At 38.4% G+C, this 14,477-nt stretch overlaps 1 protein-coding gene and 1 pseudogene across 2 annotated transcripts in view; one reads left to right on the top strand and one right to left on the bottom strand.

Annotated features, from left to right (window-relative positions):
- The window catches only part of IPO11 (importin 11), a 191,280-nt gene that overhangs the window by 84,754 nt on the left and 92,049 nt on the right, over nt 1-14,477 (top strand). For both annotated transcript variants that reach the window (XM_007516917.3, XM_060191289.1), the window contains exons 21-22: nt 7,074-7,189; nt 12,746-12,822. In XM_007516917.3, the coding sequence (XP_007516979.1) occupies nt 7,074-7,189; nt 12,746-12,822 (193 nt within the window). The remainder of the gene's footprint in view (nt 1-7,073; nt 7,190-12,745; nt 12,823-14,477) is intronic.
- On the bottom strand, nt 11,016-11,122 carry LOC132538769 (U2 spliceosomal RNA; annotated as a pseudogene).

The raw sequence follows: 14,477 nt of genomic DNA, 5'->3' as shown, positions 1-14,477 counted from the left end.
TTGTGAAGCGACTCCCCTGCAGGTGGGGAGTTGGGGGCTTGAACCGGGGGCTTGAACCGGGATCCTTACACCAGTCCTTGCACTTTGTACCACCTGCGCTTAACCCACTGTGCTTCCGCCCGACTCCCTGATGTAGGTCATTCTTATAGGTAAGAGATGGTGTCTTACTGTGGCTTAAAATTGCATTTCTCTAAAATCAGTGATGTGGAATTGGTGCTTTTTCTTTCTTTGAGGTTTATATACTAAACAATTCTACATATAAATAGGTCAAGGAGTTAGTTCTTAAAGACATTTAATAAAAAAGTAACAGTATCTCTTTCTGTTTTGAAGGAGGAACCTACTTTAAACTATTAGAGTCAGTCTTGTAGATAGTTTATTCCTCTAGGTAGCATATTGTTCTTTGCTGAGTGAAGCACGTAGACAGTCTATCTGGACTTCCTTCTATAGACAGTTTAATTTCAGTTCTTCCATTCTCTCCCCAATTATCTTTCTATCTCCCCTCTCCTCAATTACCTCTGTATAATTGTAATGTAGTCCATAATTTAATGGTTTTGTTGTGTGACAATATAAAAATTATTGAAGGCATATATACTATTATTACGATATGACTGACTTATACAGTCATGTTCCTAACCTTCAGTCTTATATTAGTGATTTTATTTCATTTGTATGTATATTTTTAATACTGTGTAAGATGTTATTGTAAATCTGGTAGGTTAAGACAGCAACCTTTTATGAAGCCTTTGCTCTGTAAATCAGAATTCTGCACAACATGGTTTTTTTTTTTTCTTTTTCTTTTTTCTAATCAGGGATTGCCAGACTTACCTTTAGAGACACTTTGTGGGAGAATCTGTTTCCAAACTTGCTTACTTGGGGGAAGAATTTAATGGTTTGTTTTGTAGGATTGATATCTACTGACTAGCTGTCAATCTGGACATAAGTCAGTTCCTAGAACATTTCCAGAGAGTTTTTATTCTTTCTACTTCCACAGGGGGGAAAATTATTGATTCATTGCTGCAAGGCTTGTACTTGCACAATTCCATTGCTCTCAGTGGGTATCCCCCTCCCCCCAACAGAGAGTGAGAGAGAAAGATTCAGAGAGAGGAGAGATGCTCTGGCCACACTCCCCCACTTGTGACATGTGCTCACATGTGGCTGGGGCTTTGAATGGGGTCCTTGTGCATGGAAAAGTGTTTGCTCTGCATGTGAGTTACCTCCTGGTGGACCCCAGAAAACTTTTTAAAAGAGCTACTCGGACAAGATTTTTATCTTAAAGTTTCTTCATTTGGGACCTTAGTCAATATTATAGATTCCTTCACAGTAATATATGAGTTACTGTTTAAATAAGTAGAGACCGATTTGTTTACACCAAGTACCAAAAATCTTAGCTACCATCTTCTGTCTGCTCTACTAAGCTTTCTATGTAACTGAACCCGTACTCTTCACTTGTGTTCTAAATATATCAGATGCATCACATGTTTTGTTACATGTGTAGCTATTAAATGCTATTTGGAAGATTCTTAAGTGCTTTATAGTATTGGCTGGTTTTACTGGCTGCATGTACACAGCTGCTATAATTGGATCCCACTTTCTCTGTCATCAGAGGATTCCTTCTGTATCATGCATGTTTTCTGCATCTCATGACTTCTTGTCCTTTTCTTTTCTTCCTCTTTCTGATAGAGCCCATGTCAGCACCATTCTTCAAATGATACTAGAGGTGATTTTTTATTTGAGATTTTGCATGTTTGAAAATATTTTATTGTATGTCTGTATTGATTATTTGCTTGACTATGAATGAAACTAGATGCATTCTCAGAAATTTAGAGGCGCTTATCTTTTGTCATTTTAGCTTGCAGATGCTCTTATAACCCTGTGCTATGTTAATACTTGGTTTAAAAAATTTATTTATTCCCTTTTGTTGCCCTTGTTTTATTGTTATAGTTATTGTTGTTCTTATTGATGTTGTCATTGTTAGGACAGAGAGAAATGGAGAGAGGAGGGGAAGACAGAGAGGGGGAAAGATAGACACCTGCAGACCTGATTCACCACCTGTGAAGCGACTCCCCTGCAGGTGGGGAGCCGGGGTCTCGAACAGGGATCTTTATGCCAGTCCTTGCACTTTGCGCCATATGTGCTTAACCCGCTGCACTACTGCCCGACTCCTGATTTTTTTTTTTTTTAATGTTATTTAGGTGGGCTAAGAAATAGCTTACCTGCTAGAGCTTGTTTGAGAATGCTAGGATTGAACTCTAGTACCAAATGAGGACATCATTTTGTCTTTCTCTTTGTCTCTCCAAACTTTTTTTCTCTTCTGCTTTCTGAATAAGAAGAATGGGAAAATTGTCTTAAGAAAGGCCACTGAGTGATATCACTCATGTCCCAGGGATGACGCTCAGCAGTATTACACATAGGTGAAGCTCAGAGGTTATTTCCCTGCACCGTGTAAAATAGAATAGTGTACACACACACACACACACACACACACACACACACACACACACACACACACACACTGTGTGAGAGAGAAGAAGAGAATGTGTACGCATGCATGCATCCAGAGCTAGCGTGCGTCAGCTCCACTATCTGTGGAGAGCTATTTGTCTTTGTTGTTGTTTTTCTCACGGTGCCCAAGATTAAGCCAAAGATGCCAAGCTTGCAAGCCTGGCACTCCTCTGCAGAACTGCCTGCCCAAGTCAGTCCAGTGTGGAATCCTTGCCTTCCTCTCCCTTCTTGACATCTGTGATTTTCTGTTTCTGTTTTTAATTTCATGATGACATGGATATATTTTCATCTCATTGTTCTGGATGGACATTTCAGATTAGAAGATTGTATCCTTCCATTCTTGAGAATTTTGTTGTATTTTTATTACCTCCTTTCCTTCATTTATTATTTCCTTTCCTGTGCCTGTCTCTATCTCAACTTCCTATTTACTTACGTGATAGAGGAAGCAACCATTTCTGATTTATCTTTACAGTTCTTTCTAGCTTTTTCTTGTCCTTGTTCTTTACTCTGCTTGGGGGATTTCATCAACTTTATCCTTCTGTTTCCCTATGGAGTTTTTCTCTTGTGTTATGCATTTATTTATTTATTTATTTTTATTATCTTGATTTATTATATCTAGAGACAGTCAGAAATCGAGAGGGTAGGGGAGATAAAGAGGAATAAAGAAAGAGAGACACCCGCAGCCCTGTTTCACCACTTGCAAAGCTTTCCTTCTGCAGGGAGGCACTAGGGGCTTGAACCCGGGTCCTTGAGCACTATAACATATGTGCTCAACCAGGTGTGCCACCACCTGGTCCCTTGTGTTATGCTTTTAATGTTGATGTGTTCTCTTTGGTTTTTCTGAATAATAATTTTACAGATTTTTATGTTTTTCATGAATGTAGTATCTTCTTACACTAAGGATACTAGTGATACCTCTTCAAACTTTCATTTCTGTGATATGGTTTGTTTCCATGACAGGGCTTTTTAAAAATCTTACCATATTGGATATCTAATTGTATCTATTGTCTTGCTTTTTTTTTTTTTTTGTAAATTAAAACTTGTACAGAAAGAATAACATCCATCTTGGGGCTGGGTGGTGGTGCACCTGGTTGAGCACACATGTTACAGTGCACAAGGACCCGGGTTCTAGCCCCAGTCCCTACCTGCAGGGGGAAAGCTTTGCGAGTGGTGAAGCAAGCCTGCAGGTGTCTCTCTGTCTCTCTCCCTCTCTGTCTCCCCATCTCCTCTCAATTTCTGTCTGTCTCTATCCAGTAAATAAAAGATGATAAAAAGATTAAGAATAACATCCATCTTTAATAAAGTATCAATATTTTGCCATGTAAAGTTAGTAGCGGGTACTTTAAAGCTGACAAAAGCATTCATTTATATGGAATATACCTGGTCAAGAAGGTAAAAAGAGAATCTTTTTGCATTTCAAAGAAAGGAGGTTTTTTTTCTTTTTTTTATATTGATTTAATAATATAATAGAGAAGACTGTTGGATAAGAGGGGTACAATTCCACACAGTTCCCACCACCAGAGTTCTGTATCCTATTTCCTCCATTGGAAGCTTTCCTATTCTTTATCCTTCTGGGAGTGTGGACCTAGGATCATGAAGGGGTGCAGAAGATGGAAGGTCTGGCTTGTGTGGTTGCTTCTCTGCTGAGATAGGCAGGCTCTCTCTCTCTGAAAAATAGTGAGAACATGGGCTTGACTTAAGGGTGAAAACAGGTTAAGCAAAGCACTTGGGAGAGTTTCCTGTTACCTAGGGAAGTGGTGGAGGAAGTTTGAAGTAATACCATTGAAAGGAAAGATTTTTTTAAAATGTTAGAGAGCTAGAATTAAGTATTGGTTAAACGAGGTTGAGGCAACAAAGAAATAGGATTTGTTCTGTAATACACTTTCTCAGTACATAAATAGTTGTTAATGTCATGTGAGCTAGGAAATACAGGAAGAGGCATATATATATGTGAAATGTTTTACAGAACTTTTTTCACACTAACAAATTTCACATTCTTTATACCACTATTGTTTTTAAGATGTTTCTACCCTTTGGCCAAAAAAGTTTTATATCTAGTGCTTGTTTTACTTTAGCTTTGCTAACACTAGTATGCATATATATATATTCCCTTTTGTTGCCCTTGTTTTTTTGTTGTAATTATTGTTGTCGTTGTTGTTGGATAGGACAGAGAAATGGAGAGAGGAGGAGAAGAGAGAGAGGGGGAGAGAATGATAGACACCTGCAGACCTGCTTCACCACTTGTGAAGCACTCTGCATGTGGGGAGGCGGGGCTCAAACCTGGATCCTCAAGCTGGCCCTTGCCCTTTGTGCTACATGCACTTAACCCACTGCGCTACTGCCCGACGCCCATCACTAGTATATTTTAATTATTGGGATGTGCACTGAATAAACAGATAATTCCTAGTATGGCAGAGAAATTTTAAGTCTTCATGAAACTAAAATGAACTTGACTAGTTTTTATTAATGTTTTGTTGGATTAAGGACTGAATTTTGGAGAGTGAAATTCAGCTGAATTTTCAGGCTTGATTATACAGTTTATTAAAAGTGACACTCATGTTCTCTTTTTTTTCAGAAAATTTATTTATTTATTTATTTATTTATTTATTTATTTATTTATTTATGAGAAGGATAGAAGGAGACAGAACCAGACCTCACTCTGGTACATATGCTGCCAGTGATCGAATTCAAGACCTCATGCTTGAGAGTCCAATGCTTTATCTACTGCGTCACCTCCCAGACCACTTTGGAGAGAATCTTTAATAAAGATCTGCAGGTTTTTAAAAATGGAAAGGGCCAAAATTAACATAATTAAGGATAAGCTTTATTCTTTTTGACTAAAGTATCTGTAACATATCTTTTGCATTTTCGCTGCAGTATCTTTACTCTAATGCTAATGATAGATATATTTTCATTGAAAAGGGGAAATGTATTTTGTTCCAGTGCAAATTGCTATTATCTGTATTAATTTTTTGAATTAATTTCTTGTAAAGGGATGTTTTGTTTGATAGTTCATTTGAATAGAAAGATTATTTGGGGGGCTAGGTGGTAGGGCACTGGGTTAAGTGCAAGGAACTGCACAAGAATCCCTGTGGGGGAGGGGGGTCACTCCCACAAGTGATGAAACAGGTCTGCAGGTATCTTTTTCTCCCTCTCTCTGTTTTCCTCTCCCCTTTTAATTTCTCTTTGTCCTAGCCAATTAAAAAATTTTAATTTATTTAATTTATTTTATTTTTATTTAGAAAAAGGAAACATTGTCAAAAACCATAGGATAAGAGGGGTACAACACACAATTCCCACCATCAGAACTCCGTATCCATCCCCTTCCCTGATAGCTTTCCTATTCTTTACCCTCTGGGACTATGGACCCAGGGTCATTATAGGAGTGCAGAAGGTGGAAGGTCTGGCTTCTGTAATTGCTTCCCCGATAAACATGGGCGTTGGCAGGATCCATACTCCCAGCCTGTCTCTCTTTCCCTAGTGGGGCAGGGTTGTGGGGAAGCAGGACTTCCTGCTTGGTGGGGTCGTCTGTCCAGGGAAGTCCAGACGGCATCATGTTAGCATCTGGAACCTGGTGGCTGAAAAAAGAGTTAACATATAGATCCAAACAAATTGTCGACTAATCATGAGCCTAAAGGCTGGAAAAGTTCATATGAAGTGTTCGTAGGTCTCCATTTTGTAGGTAGTTAGTAGGCCTATTTTAGTTATAGTCCAAAGAGCCCATGACTATACTAGTGTTGTTTTTTTCCCCCTGAGCCTGACATCTGATATGCAGGTGGATCTAAGGTATCTAAGAGATTATTTTGAGTTAAAAGTGGAGTTACAACCACTTTTCGTATTTATTAAAAAGCACACACTTTTTAAAGTTTACAAAGATAAAGAAAAAAAACCTTTTTATTTCTTTTCCAGGGCTCTTTCCTCCTTTTTTTCCTCTTTCCTCTCTTCATATTTAACTAGTGTTTTCTGTATCCCCAAGAAATACTGTATGTAATTCTTTACAGATAACCCTTGACATGGAATTCCTTATACACGATTCTGCACTCTTTGAATTCTGTGCATTATTACTTTTAGAACGTTTTCATTTGTTGTTTGGTCCTTTTTCATGGCTGCTTAGAGTTTTAGAACATGAATATTCCATAATTGTTTTACTGATGAATATTTAGGTTGTCTTACTTTGGATGGGTTTATGTTTGTGAAGTTTAAAAAATATCATTATTGATGCTTCAGTAATCAGAGCAGAGGTAAATATTTCTATATGGGATTTCTTAAAATGACTAAGTTTTATGTATGGGTCGTTGGCAAGCATGGTTTTATTACTACTGGGCAAGTGAGCAGTTTTTTTTGCAGCTTATTTTACAATTCTAAATGGAATTTTAGTTTTTTGTAATGCTTATACTTAGGATCACTCTGAAAAAAAGTCTGATTTTTAAGGAGTTGTTTTAGGCCTATATATATATATATATATATATATATATATATATATATATATAATTATTATTATTATTATTCCCTTTTGGGTGAGGGTGAACCTCAGACTGTCTTATGCTAAGTTTTATGTATACTTCCTCTAGGGATTAGGAGCAGACAGCAAGAACCTGTACCCTTTCCTGCTCCCAGTTATTCAACTGAGTACAGATGTTTCTCAGCCTCCACATGTTTATCTTCTGGAAGATGGTTTAGAATTATGGTAAGAGGAAATGTTAACATGGACCTTACTCATGTTTTCCTTTTTTATTTTCTCAATTTTATGCTTCTGAAGCAAACATTATATAACAGGACTACTGGAACAAACATTATATAACTCAGCACTTATATCAGTAGTATAAAATCAGTTTCCCTGAGTTGGAAAACATAGCAGTTTCCCTTCCCCTTCCTTTTCCTTTTCCCCCTTTAACTGTCAGTGTAGGGCATAGACTTTTAAAAATAGAGTTAAAAGGGGCCAGGTGGTGGTGTATCTGGATAAGCACACACATCACCGTGCACAAGGACTGTGGTTCAAGCCCCTGGTCCTCATCTGCAGGGGGAAAGCTTCACGAGTGGTGAAGTAGGGCTGCAGGTGTCACTCTGCTCTCTTTCTCCCTGTCTACCTCCCCCTCCCCTCTGAGTTTCTCTCTGTCTCTATCCAGTAATGAATTTTAAAAAATTATAAACAAATAAAAAATAAAATAGAATTAAAGGGGAAACTTTGGTAAAAATTCAGTTGTGTTTTATTTCTTTTTGTTTTTTATTTTTGTAATTGGAAGTATAAAACGGGGATATGGATAAATTTTCAAAATTGACAATTGACTTAAAGCTCCCAGTCTGTTTAATGAGATCTTTTTTTTTTAAATGGTTTATTTATTTATTTTCCCTTTTGTTGCCCTTGTTTTTTATTGTTGTGGTGGTTGTTATTGTTATTGATGTCACTGTTAGGACAGAGAGAAATGGAGAGAGGAGGGGAAGACGGGGAGAGAAAGACACCTGCAGACCTGCTTCATCGCCTGTGAAGCGACTCCCCTGCAGGTGGGGAGCCGGGGGTTTGAACCTGGATCCTCAAGCTGGTCCTTGTGCTTTTTGCGCCACATGTGCTTAACCCGATGCGCTACCAACTCCTTAATGAGATCTTTTAGTGACTGTGTGGAGCTTATTTTCAAGCTGTTACTGCCTCTCCATAGATACTTGATACTTCCTCAGTTCCAAATACTAGTGCATTTGGCTTATTATTTTACTTAGTAGTAGTATTTAGTGCTAAGAGATACAAACAAACAGACAGAGCAAAACCTAACCTAACCATACCATGCCATGCCATACCATTCTATTCTTCTGGCGATCGGTTCAATAAGTCAGGGTATAGTTTTTTCATTCTCGGGGCCTTGGGTTCAATTCCCTACACACTGTACCATGCAAAGTGGAAGCTTTATAAATAGTGAGGCAGTGCTGTGGTGTCTGTCTCTCCCCTCCCTCTCTACTTCTCTCTTCTGTCTTTTACCTTCCTTTTTAGGAAGGGAGGGAGGGAGGGTGGGAAGGAGTGAGGGACGGAGAGAGAGACATGCCAGGAGTAGTGAAATCAAGTAAAAGAAGTTCCTATGAAACCTTGGTGGCTAAATAATCCTCTTTCTTTCTTTTTTTTAAATTTTATTTATTTATTGTTGGATAGAGACAGTGCGATTGAGAGGGGAGAAGGAGACAGAGAGGGAGAGAGAGAGACACCTGCAGCCCTGCTTCACCACTTGTAGAACTTTCCCCCTGCAGGTGGGGACCAGGGACTTGAACCCTTGTCATCAAACAGGGTAATATGTGTGCTCTATTATGTGTGCCACCACAAGGCCCCTTTAATTTCAATAATCAATTTATATACTGAAACTTTTACATTTTTCCTGTATTATAAATTCCATCTTAAAGATCAGTCCTGAAGAAAACTGTTGCTATGATAAGCTTAATGGAGCAAAATAGGTTTGCAGCACAGTTACTAACAGAGTGAGTAGTCAATAAATGTTAGTGGCGCTGAGCTGCTACAGAAACAGGAGAGGGGCCAGGTGGTGGCGCACCTGGTTAAGCGCATACATTATAGTGCACAAGGACCCGGGTAAGAAGGTTCATACAGCATATCTTCTTCCCTTTCTCTGTTTATATTAGTAAAAGAGAAGAAAAGCAATTAAAAAACAAACAAACAAAAAACCAGAAGGGAGTTGGGTGGTAGTATAGTGGGTTAAGTGCAGGTGGCGCAAAATGCAAGGACCAGCATAAGGATCCTGGTTCCAGCCCCCGGCTCCCCACCTGCCAGGGGAATTGCTTCATGAGTGGTGAAGCAGGTCTGCAGGTGTCTATCTTTCTCTTCCCCCTCTGTCTTACCCTCCTCTCTCCATTTCTCTCTGTCCTACCCAACAACGACGACAACAATAATAACTACAACAAAAAAAACAAGGGCAACAAAAGGGGATAAATAAAAAACAAAACAAAACAAAAAAACAGAAATCACATATATTAAACTATAGGAAAAATACTATTTATGGTTTATTTTTAATCCTTTTCTTTCCTGTTCTGTCATTGTGCTTTCTTTACACTTCTTCCCTCATACTCTCCTCCCTCCCTCCCTCCCTCCCTCCCTCCCTTCCTTCCTTCCTTGCCTTCCTTCCTTCCTTCTTTTTGTTTAAGTGTCTAGGAATGAGCAGGCTCTTTATTTAGAAAATTTTTTGGCTGCAAATTACAAATTAATGACCTATACCAGAATACTTGATGAATTATTTTTCAAACAAAACAAGATAGATTCTTAATTAGCAATTTGGTATTTCTCATATTCTTTTCTAGGTTATACTGTTTGAAGTTAAATGACATCTTGCATAGCTTGATCATAAACTCGCATGTGTTGAATTCATAGAATAACAGATAAAATATGTTACAACTTTTCTGACAAATCAGCCTGAAATTTAGTTTGTGTATGGTGATATTTTCTTAAGTTTCAGGTGGTAAGAAATTTAGGCTTTCATGTTATGCAGTCTTTGACCCAGCTATTCAGCTCTTTATTATTTTTTTTAGGGCCAAGGAAGTCATAGATGACACATAAGTAAATGAACATGACTATGCTCCAAAAACACAGGTCACAAAATTAGGATATGAATTGGGTTTGGCATGTAACTGGTTTTGGCTATAACTTGACAGTTTGTATTCTGATATCAGTCTGCCATATACTTCCCTACAAGTGTGTAGATATTATATTATGTTGACTACTAGCAGCATTAAAATTATTAGTGATGGTAAAGATTCAGATTTTTATAATATCATAGACTCAGTCTATTCTGTAACTAAAGGTGCACAGTTTTTAGAAGAATTATACAAGCAGGTAATAGCACAAATACATTGTTCTGTTGATTGTAATGTTTTTCCAGCATCGTTATATAGAAACAAAATCAAATCATAGGAACACATTTTGAAAAAAATTGCCAAATTTAATAATTTTTTAAAAAATATTTTCTTTATTTATTAATGAGAAAGATAGGAGGAGAGAGAAAGAACCAGACATCACTCTGATACATGTACTACCAGGGATTGAATTTAGGATCTCTTTTTTCACCCCCCTTTATTGGGAGATTAATGCTTTACATTTGACAGTGAATACAATAATTTGTAAATGCATAACACTACTCAGTTTTCCACATAATAATACAACCGGAGTAAGGATCCCAGTTGGAACCCCCGGCTCTCCACCTGCAGCGGAATTGCTTCACAAGCAGTGAAGCAGGTCTGCAGGTGTCTGTCTTTCTCTCCCCGTCTTCCCCTCCTGTCTCCATTTCTCTCTGTCCTGTCCAACAACAACAACAGCAGTAATAACAACAATAAAACACAAGGGCAACAAAAGGGAAAAATAGCCTCCAGGAGCAGTAGATTCGTGGTGCAGGCACCAAGCCCCAGAAATAACCCTGGAGGCTAACAAACAACAAAACAACAACAAAATAAATAAATTTTTGCCAGAGCATTGCTCAGTTCTGGCTTAAGGTCATGTGGGGGTTTGGACCAGGGCTTCAGAGCCTCAGGTATGAGAGTCTGCTGAACCATTATGCCATTTACCCCCACCCTAATTTAATTTTTAAACTGATAAGAACAGATACTACACTTGATCTTAGCCAAAAGGCCAAGAAGCGATCCTAATTTAATTTTTAACGCATGGATTACTTAGATTCAAATACTATTGGAGAAATTGGCTTTTGGTTGGTGTTTGTTCATATATTTATTTATTTTTATTTTTCATATTTATATTTACTTATTTTCCTTTTTATTGCCCTTGTTGTTTTTATTGTTGTTGTTGTTATTGATGTTGTTGTTGTTGGATAGGACAGAGAAATGGAGAGAGGAAGGGAAGACAGAGAGGGGGAGAGAAAGATAGACACCTGCAGACCTGCTTCACTGCCTGTGAAGTGACTCCCCTGCAGGTGGGAAGCTGGGGGCTCGAACCGGGATCCTTAGACCAGTCCTTGTGCTTTGCGGCCACATGCGCTTAACCCTATGCGCTACCACCTGACTCCCATTTTATTTATTTTATAATAGAAACACAGTTTTTCACATTAGGATTCCAGCTTGATGATTTTATTTTACTTTATTTTATTTTATTTTATTTTATTTTATTTCATTCAGGTATCTCCATATACACGGGAGGGGCTGGAGGCACAGGGGGAGGGAGGTAGTATGAGCTGAAGTGCAGTGCCAGGTAGTCTCCCAGTGCCATAGCACCTCCCATGTAGTCTCAGGTGTGGCCAGGCTTGCCCCTGACCTGACCTGGGGGGTAGTTCTCTGACCCTGTTGATATCTATTGTTTTCTAATTTACATTTGCATTTATTAAAATCTATTAAAATATTACAGAAGCTATTTTACTAATTTATTACCCAGTGTCTGTTTGAAGGCGTGATCAGTAGCATATGGCAAGGGAATATTTCAAGAAATGAAAGCAGGGTAGAGAGAAAGAGGAAGGAGCTCAGCTTGTTAGAATAGTAGCTTACAAGTCTGAATCTCTGCTGGCAGAAAGTCTAATCTCTTGACACCACCTTGTGCCAGTGCTGAAAGTTGCCTCCAGTTTTCTTTTTCTCTCTCCAGATAAATAAACATTTAAAAAATAATAATCCACAAACTTTTTTTTTTAATTGGCATTTGCCCATATTGATTAAAGATTGAATAGAATTATAGTTAAAGTAGGGGGTAGATATTGTAATGGTTATCACACCTGAGGCTCCAAAGTTTCAGGTTTAATTCCACATACCACCATAAGCTACAGCTGAGCAGTTCTCTGCTTGGGGGGGGGGGGGGCGGCGAATATATATATATATTTAAAATAAAAAGATCACAATGATCAGATAATTTGTACCATCCTGGTCAATCCATAATAACTATGCTGTTGTTTTATCATTTAAATTTTAGGACATTTTACTATGTAGTTACTTTTCTTAGTAATTTAGCTGTTACATAGAAATAATATGGACCCCGGTTCAAGCCCCTGGTTCCCATTTGCAGGAGAAGCTTCAAGAGAGATGAAATTATGCTGCAAATCTCTCCTTCTGCCTAACCATTGCCCTTGTCATCCCTCTGCCTCTAAACAAATTAATGATTTACAGATCATTTTGAGGAATTTAGTAATATTTTTAAAAGATATTTTTACGTTTTTCCATTTTTGATACATTTTTCCCTCTTAAAGATACTTCAAAATTATATACTTAAGTTATTGGAGTAGCTTTAATGAGCACAGGAAATGATGCAATCATCTGCTTTTCTTCCTAGGTTAGTGACACTGGAAAACAGTCCATGTATTACTCCAGAGTTGCTTCGTATATTTCAGAATATGTCAGCACTTCTGGGTATGTATTAAGTCAGACTTTTTTTTTAAATAAAGGCACAATTTTGGATAATTTAACTGAAATTAAATTATGCTTTCTGTGTTTGCTAAAGCCCCTGATATTGAAAAATTATATTGCATAACATATTAGTAGTTTCTAGCTTTTGCTGTATACCTTTTCAGAACCACTTCTCTGTCTTTAAATAGTGAACAATAAGTTTACTAAATACAGATTAAAAATATATGTTCCACATGTATACATATGGTCTTGGTGCATGAGAAGTGGCTCCTAAAGTGTAAGCGTATGCCATAGCACGTGTCAGGCCTTGGCTCAAACCCCTGCCACCGCATGTGAGTAGCAGGGACAGCTTCAGTGGAATCGCATGAATGATGGAGTGGTGTTATGGGCTGTGTCTGTCTCTCTTCCTGCCTATTAATAATTTCCCATAAAAAAAGGGCTAAGAGGTAAGCTGAATCACACAGGCAGAAGCCTGACATTACAAAAGGGGGTGTGTGGGGGGGATCAGGTGATGTTTTTAGAAATCTAATTTACGAACTAAGTTTGTATTTTCCTGGTAAAATTTCTATGCTTAGTAGCAATTCCGTATGGTATTTAATGAAATATGCTGTAAAAATGCTTGTGTCTACTGTATATTTTTCTAGCCATTTTTGCAAAAATTGTTTTGTACTATCAGTTACTCACAAATGGCCGCCATGCTGTGTCACTGTATAGAGACACTTGAGGGCATGGTGACCACTTGTTGGCACTTTTTTTTTTTCTTTTCTTTTTACCAGGACACTGATCAGCTCTTGTTTATGGTGGTGCCCTGGATTGACTCTCAGATTTAGAGCCTCAGGCATGAGAGTCTCTTTGCATAACTGTTATGCTATCTACCTCCACCCTATATCAGCACTTTGAATGGGATTGACTTTTAGGCTTTGTGGAGACATGAGGTTTGCAAATGAGGCCTCATTCCAGGGCATCAAAACAGAAAGGAGTTTTTTTTTTTTTTTAAGTTTCTGTTTTTCTTTTTAAGCGCTTATTTTTATTTTTGAGAGACATGCAGAGAAAGACATGGAGAGAAACACCAGAGCACTGCTTAGGTCTGGCCTATGGTGGTGTGGGGGACTGAACCTGGGACTTTGGAGCCTCAGGCATGAGAGTCTCTTTGCATAACCATTACACTATCTACCCCCGCCGCAGAAAGGACTTAATAATCCTTATGGCTAGTTCCCTGGCTGCCACCTCAGTGTGCCTGTGCGGTACCTCCAGGCTAGAAGTCTGGACACAGGGACTTGACTTGCTAGAGCCATCAGCAGAAGATCACAGAAAATGTGAGTGGGTGAGGTGGCTTTGTACATTTCTGGCTAGTGATGGAGGAGCACCAAGGACAGATCAAGGGAGCTTGGTATATGGTGTATTTTAGAAGAATGAATAAAAATGAGTACTTTGGAGACTCAGGCATGAGGATTTCTTTGCATAACCATTATGCTATCTACCCCTGCCCTATGCCATCTTCTTATACTGTTTTCTAATCATAGATAAAATGTTAAGACTATGGAGGCCAGCTGGTGGTGCACCGGCTAGTGCATATATTACCATGTGAATGCAACTGGGTTCAAACTCAGTCCCCACTTGCAGAGGGGTGACAGAGGGTTTGGGAGGATATTTTGTAA

This window comes from Erinaceus europaeus, chromosome 5 (assembly GCF_950295315.1).
Source record: "Erinaceus europaeus chromosome 5, mEriEur2.1, whole genome shotgun sequence".
NCBI lineage: Eukaryota > Metazoa > Chordata > Mammalia > Eulipotyphla > Erinaceidae > Erinaceus > Erinaceus europaeus.
The sequence above is the reverse complement of the archived record's forward strand: the minus strand, read 5'-3'. Positions and strand labels throughout refer to the sequence as shown.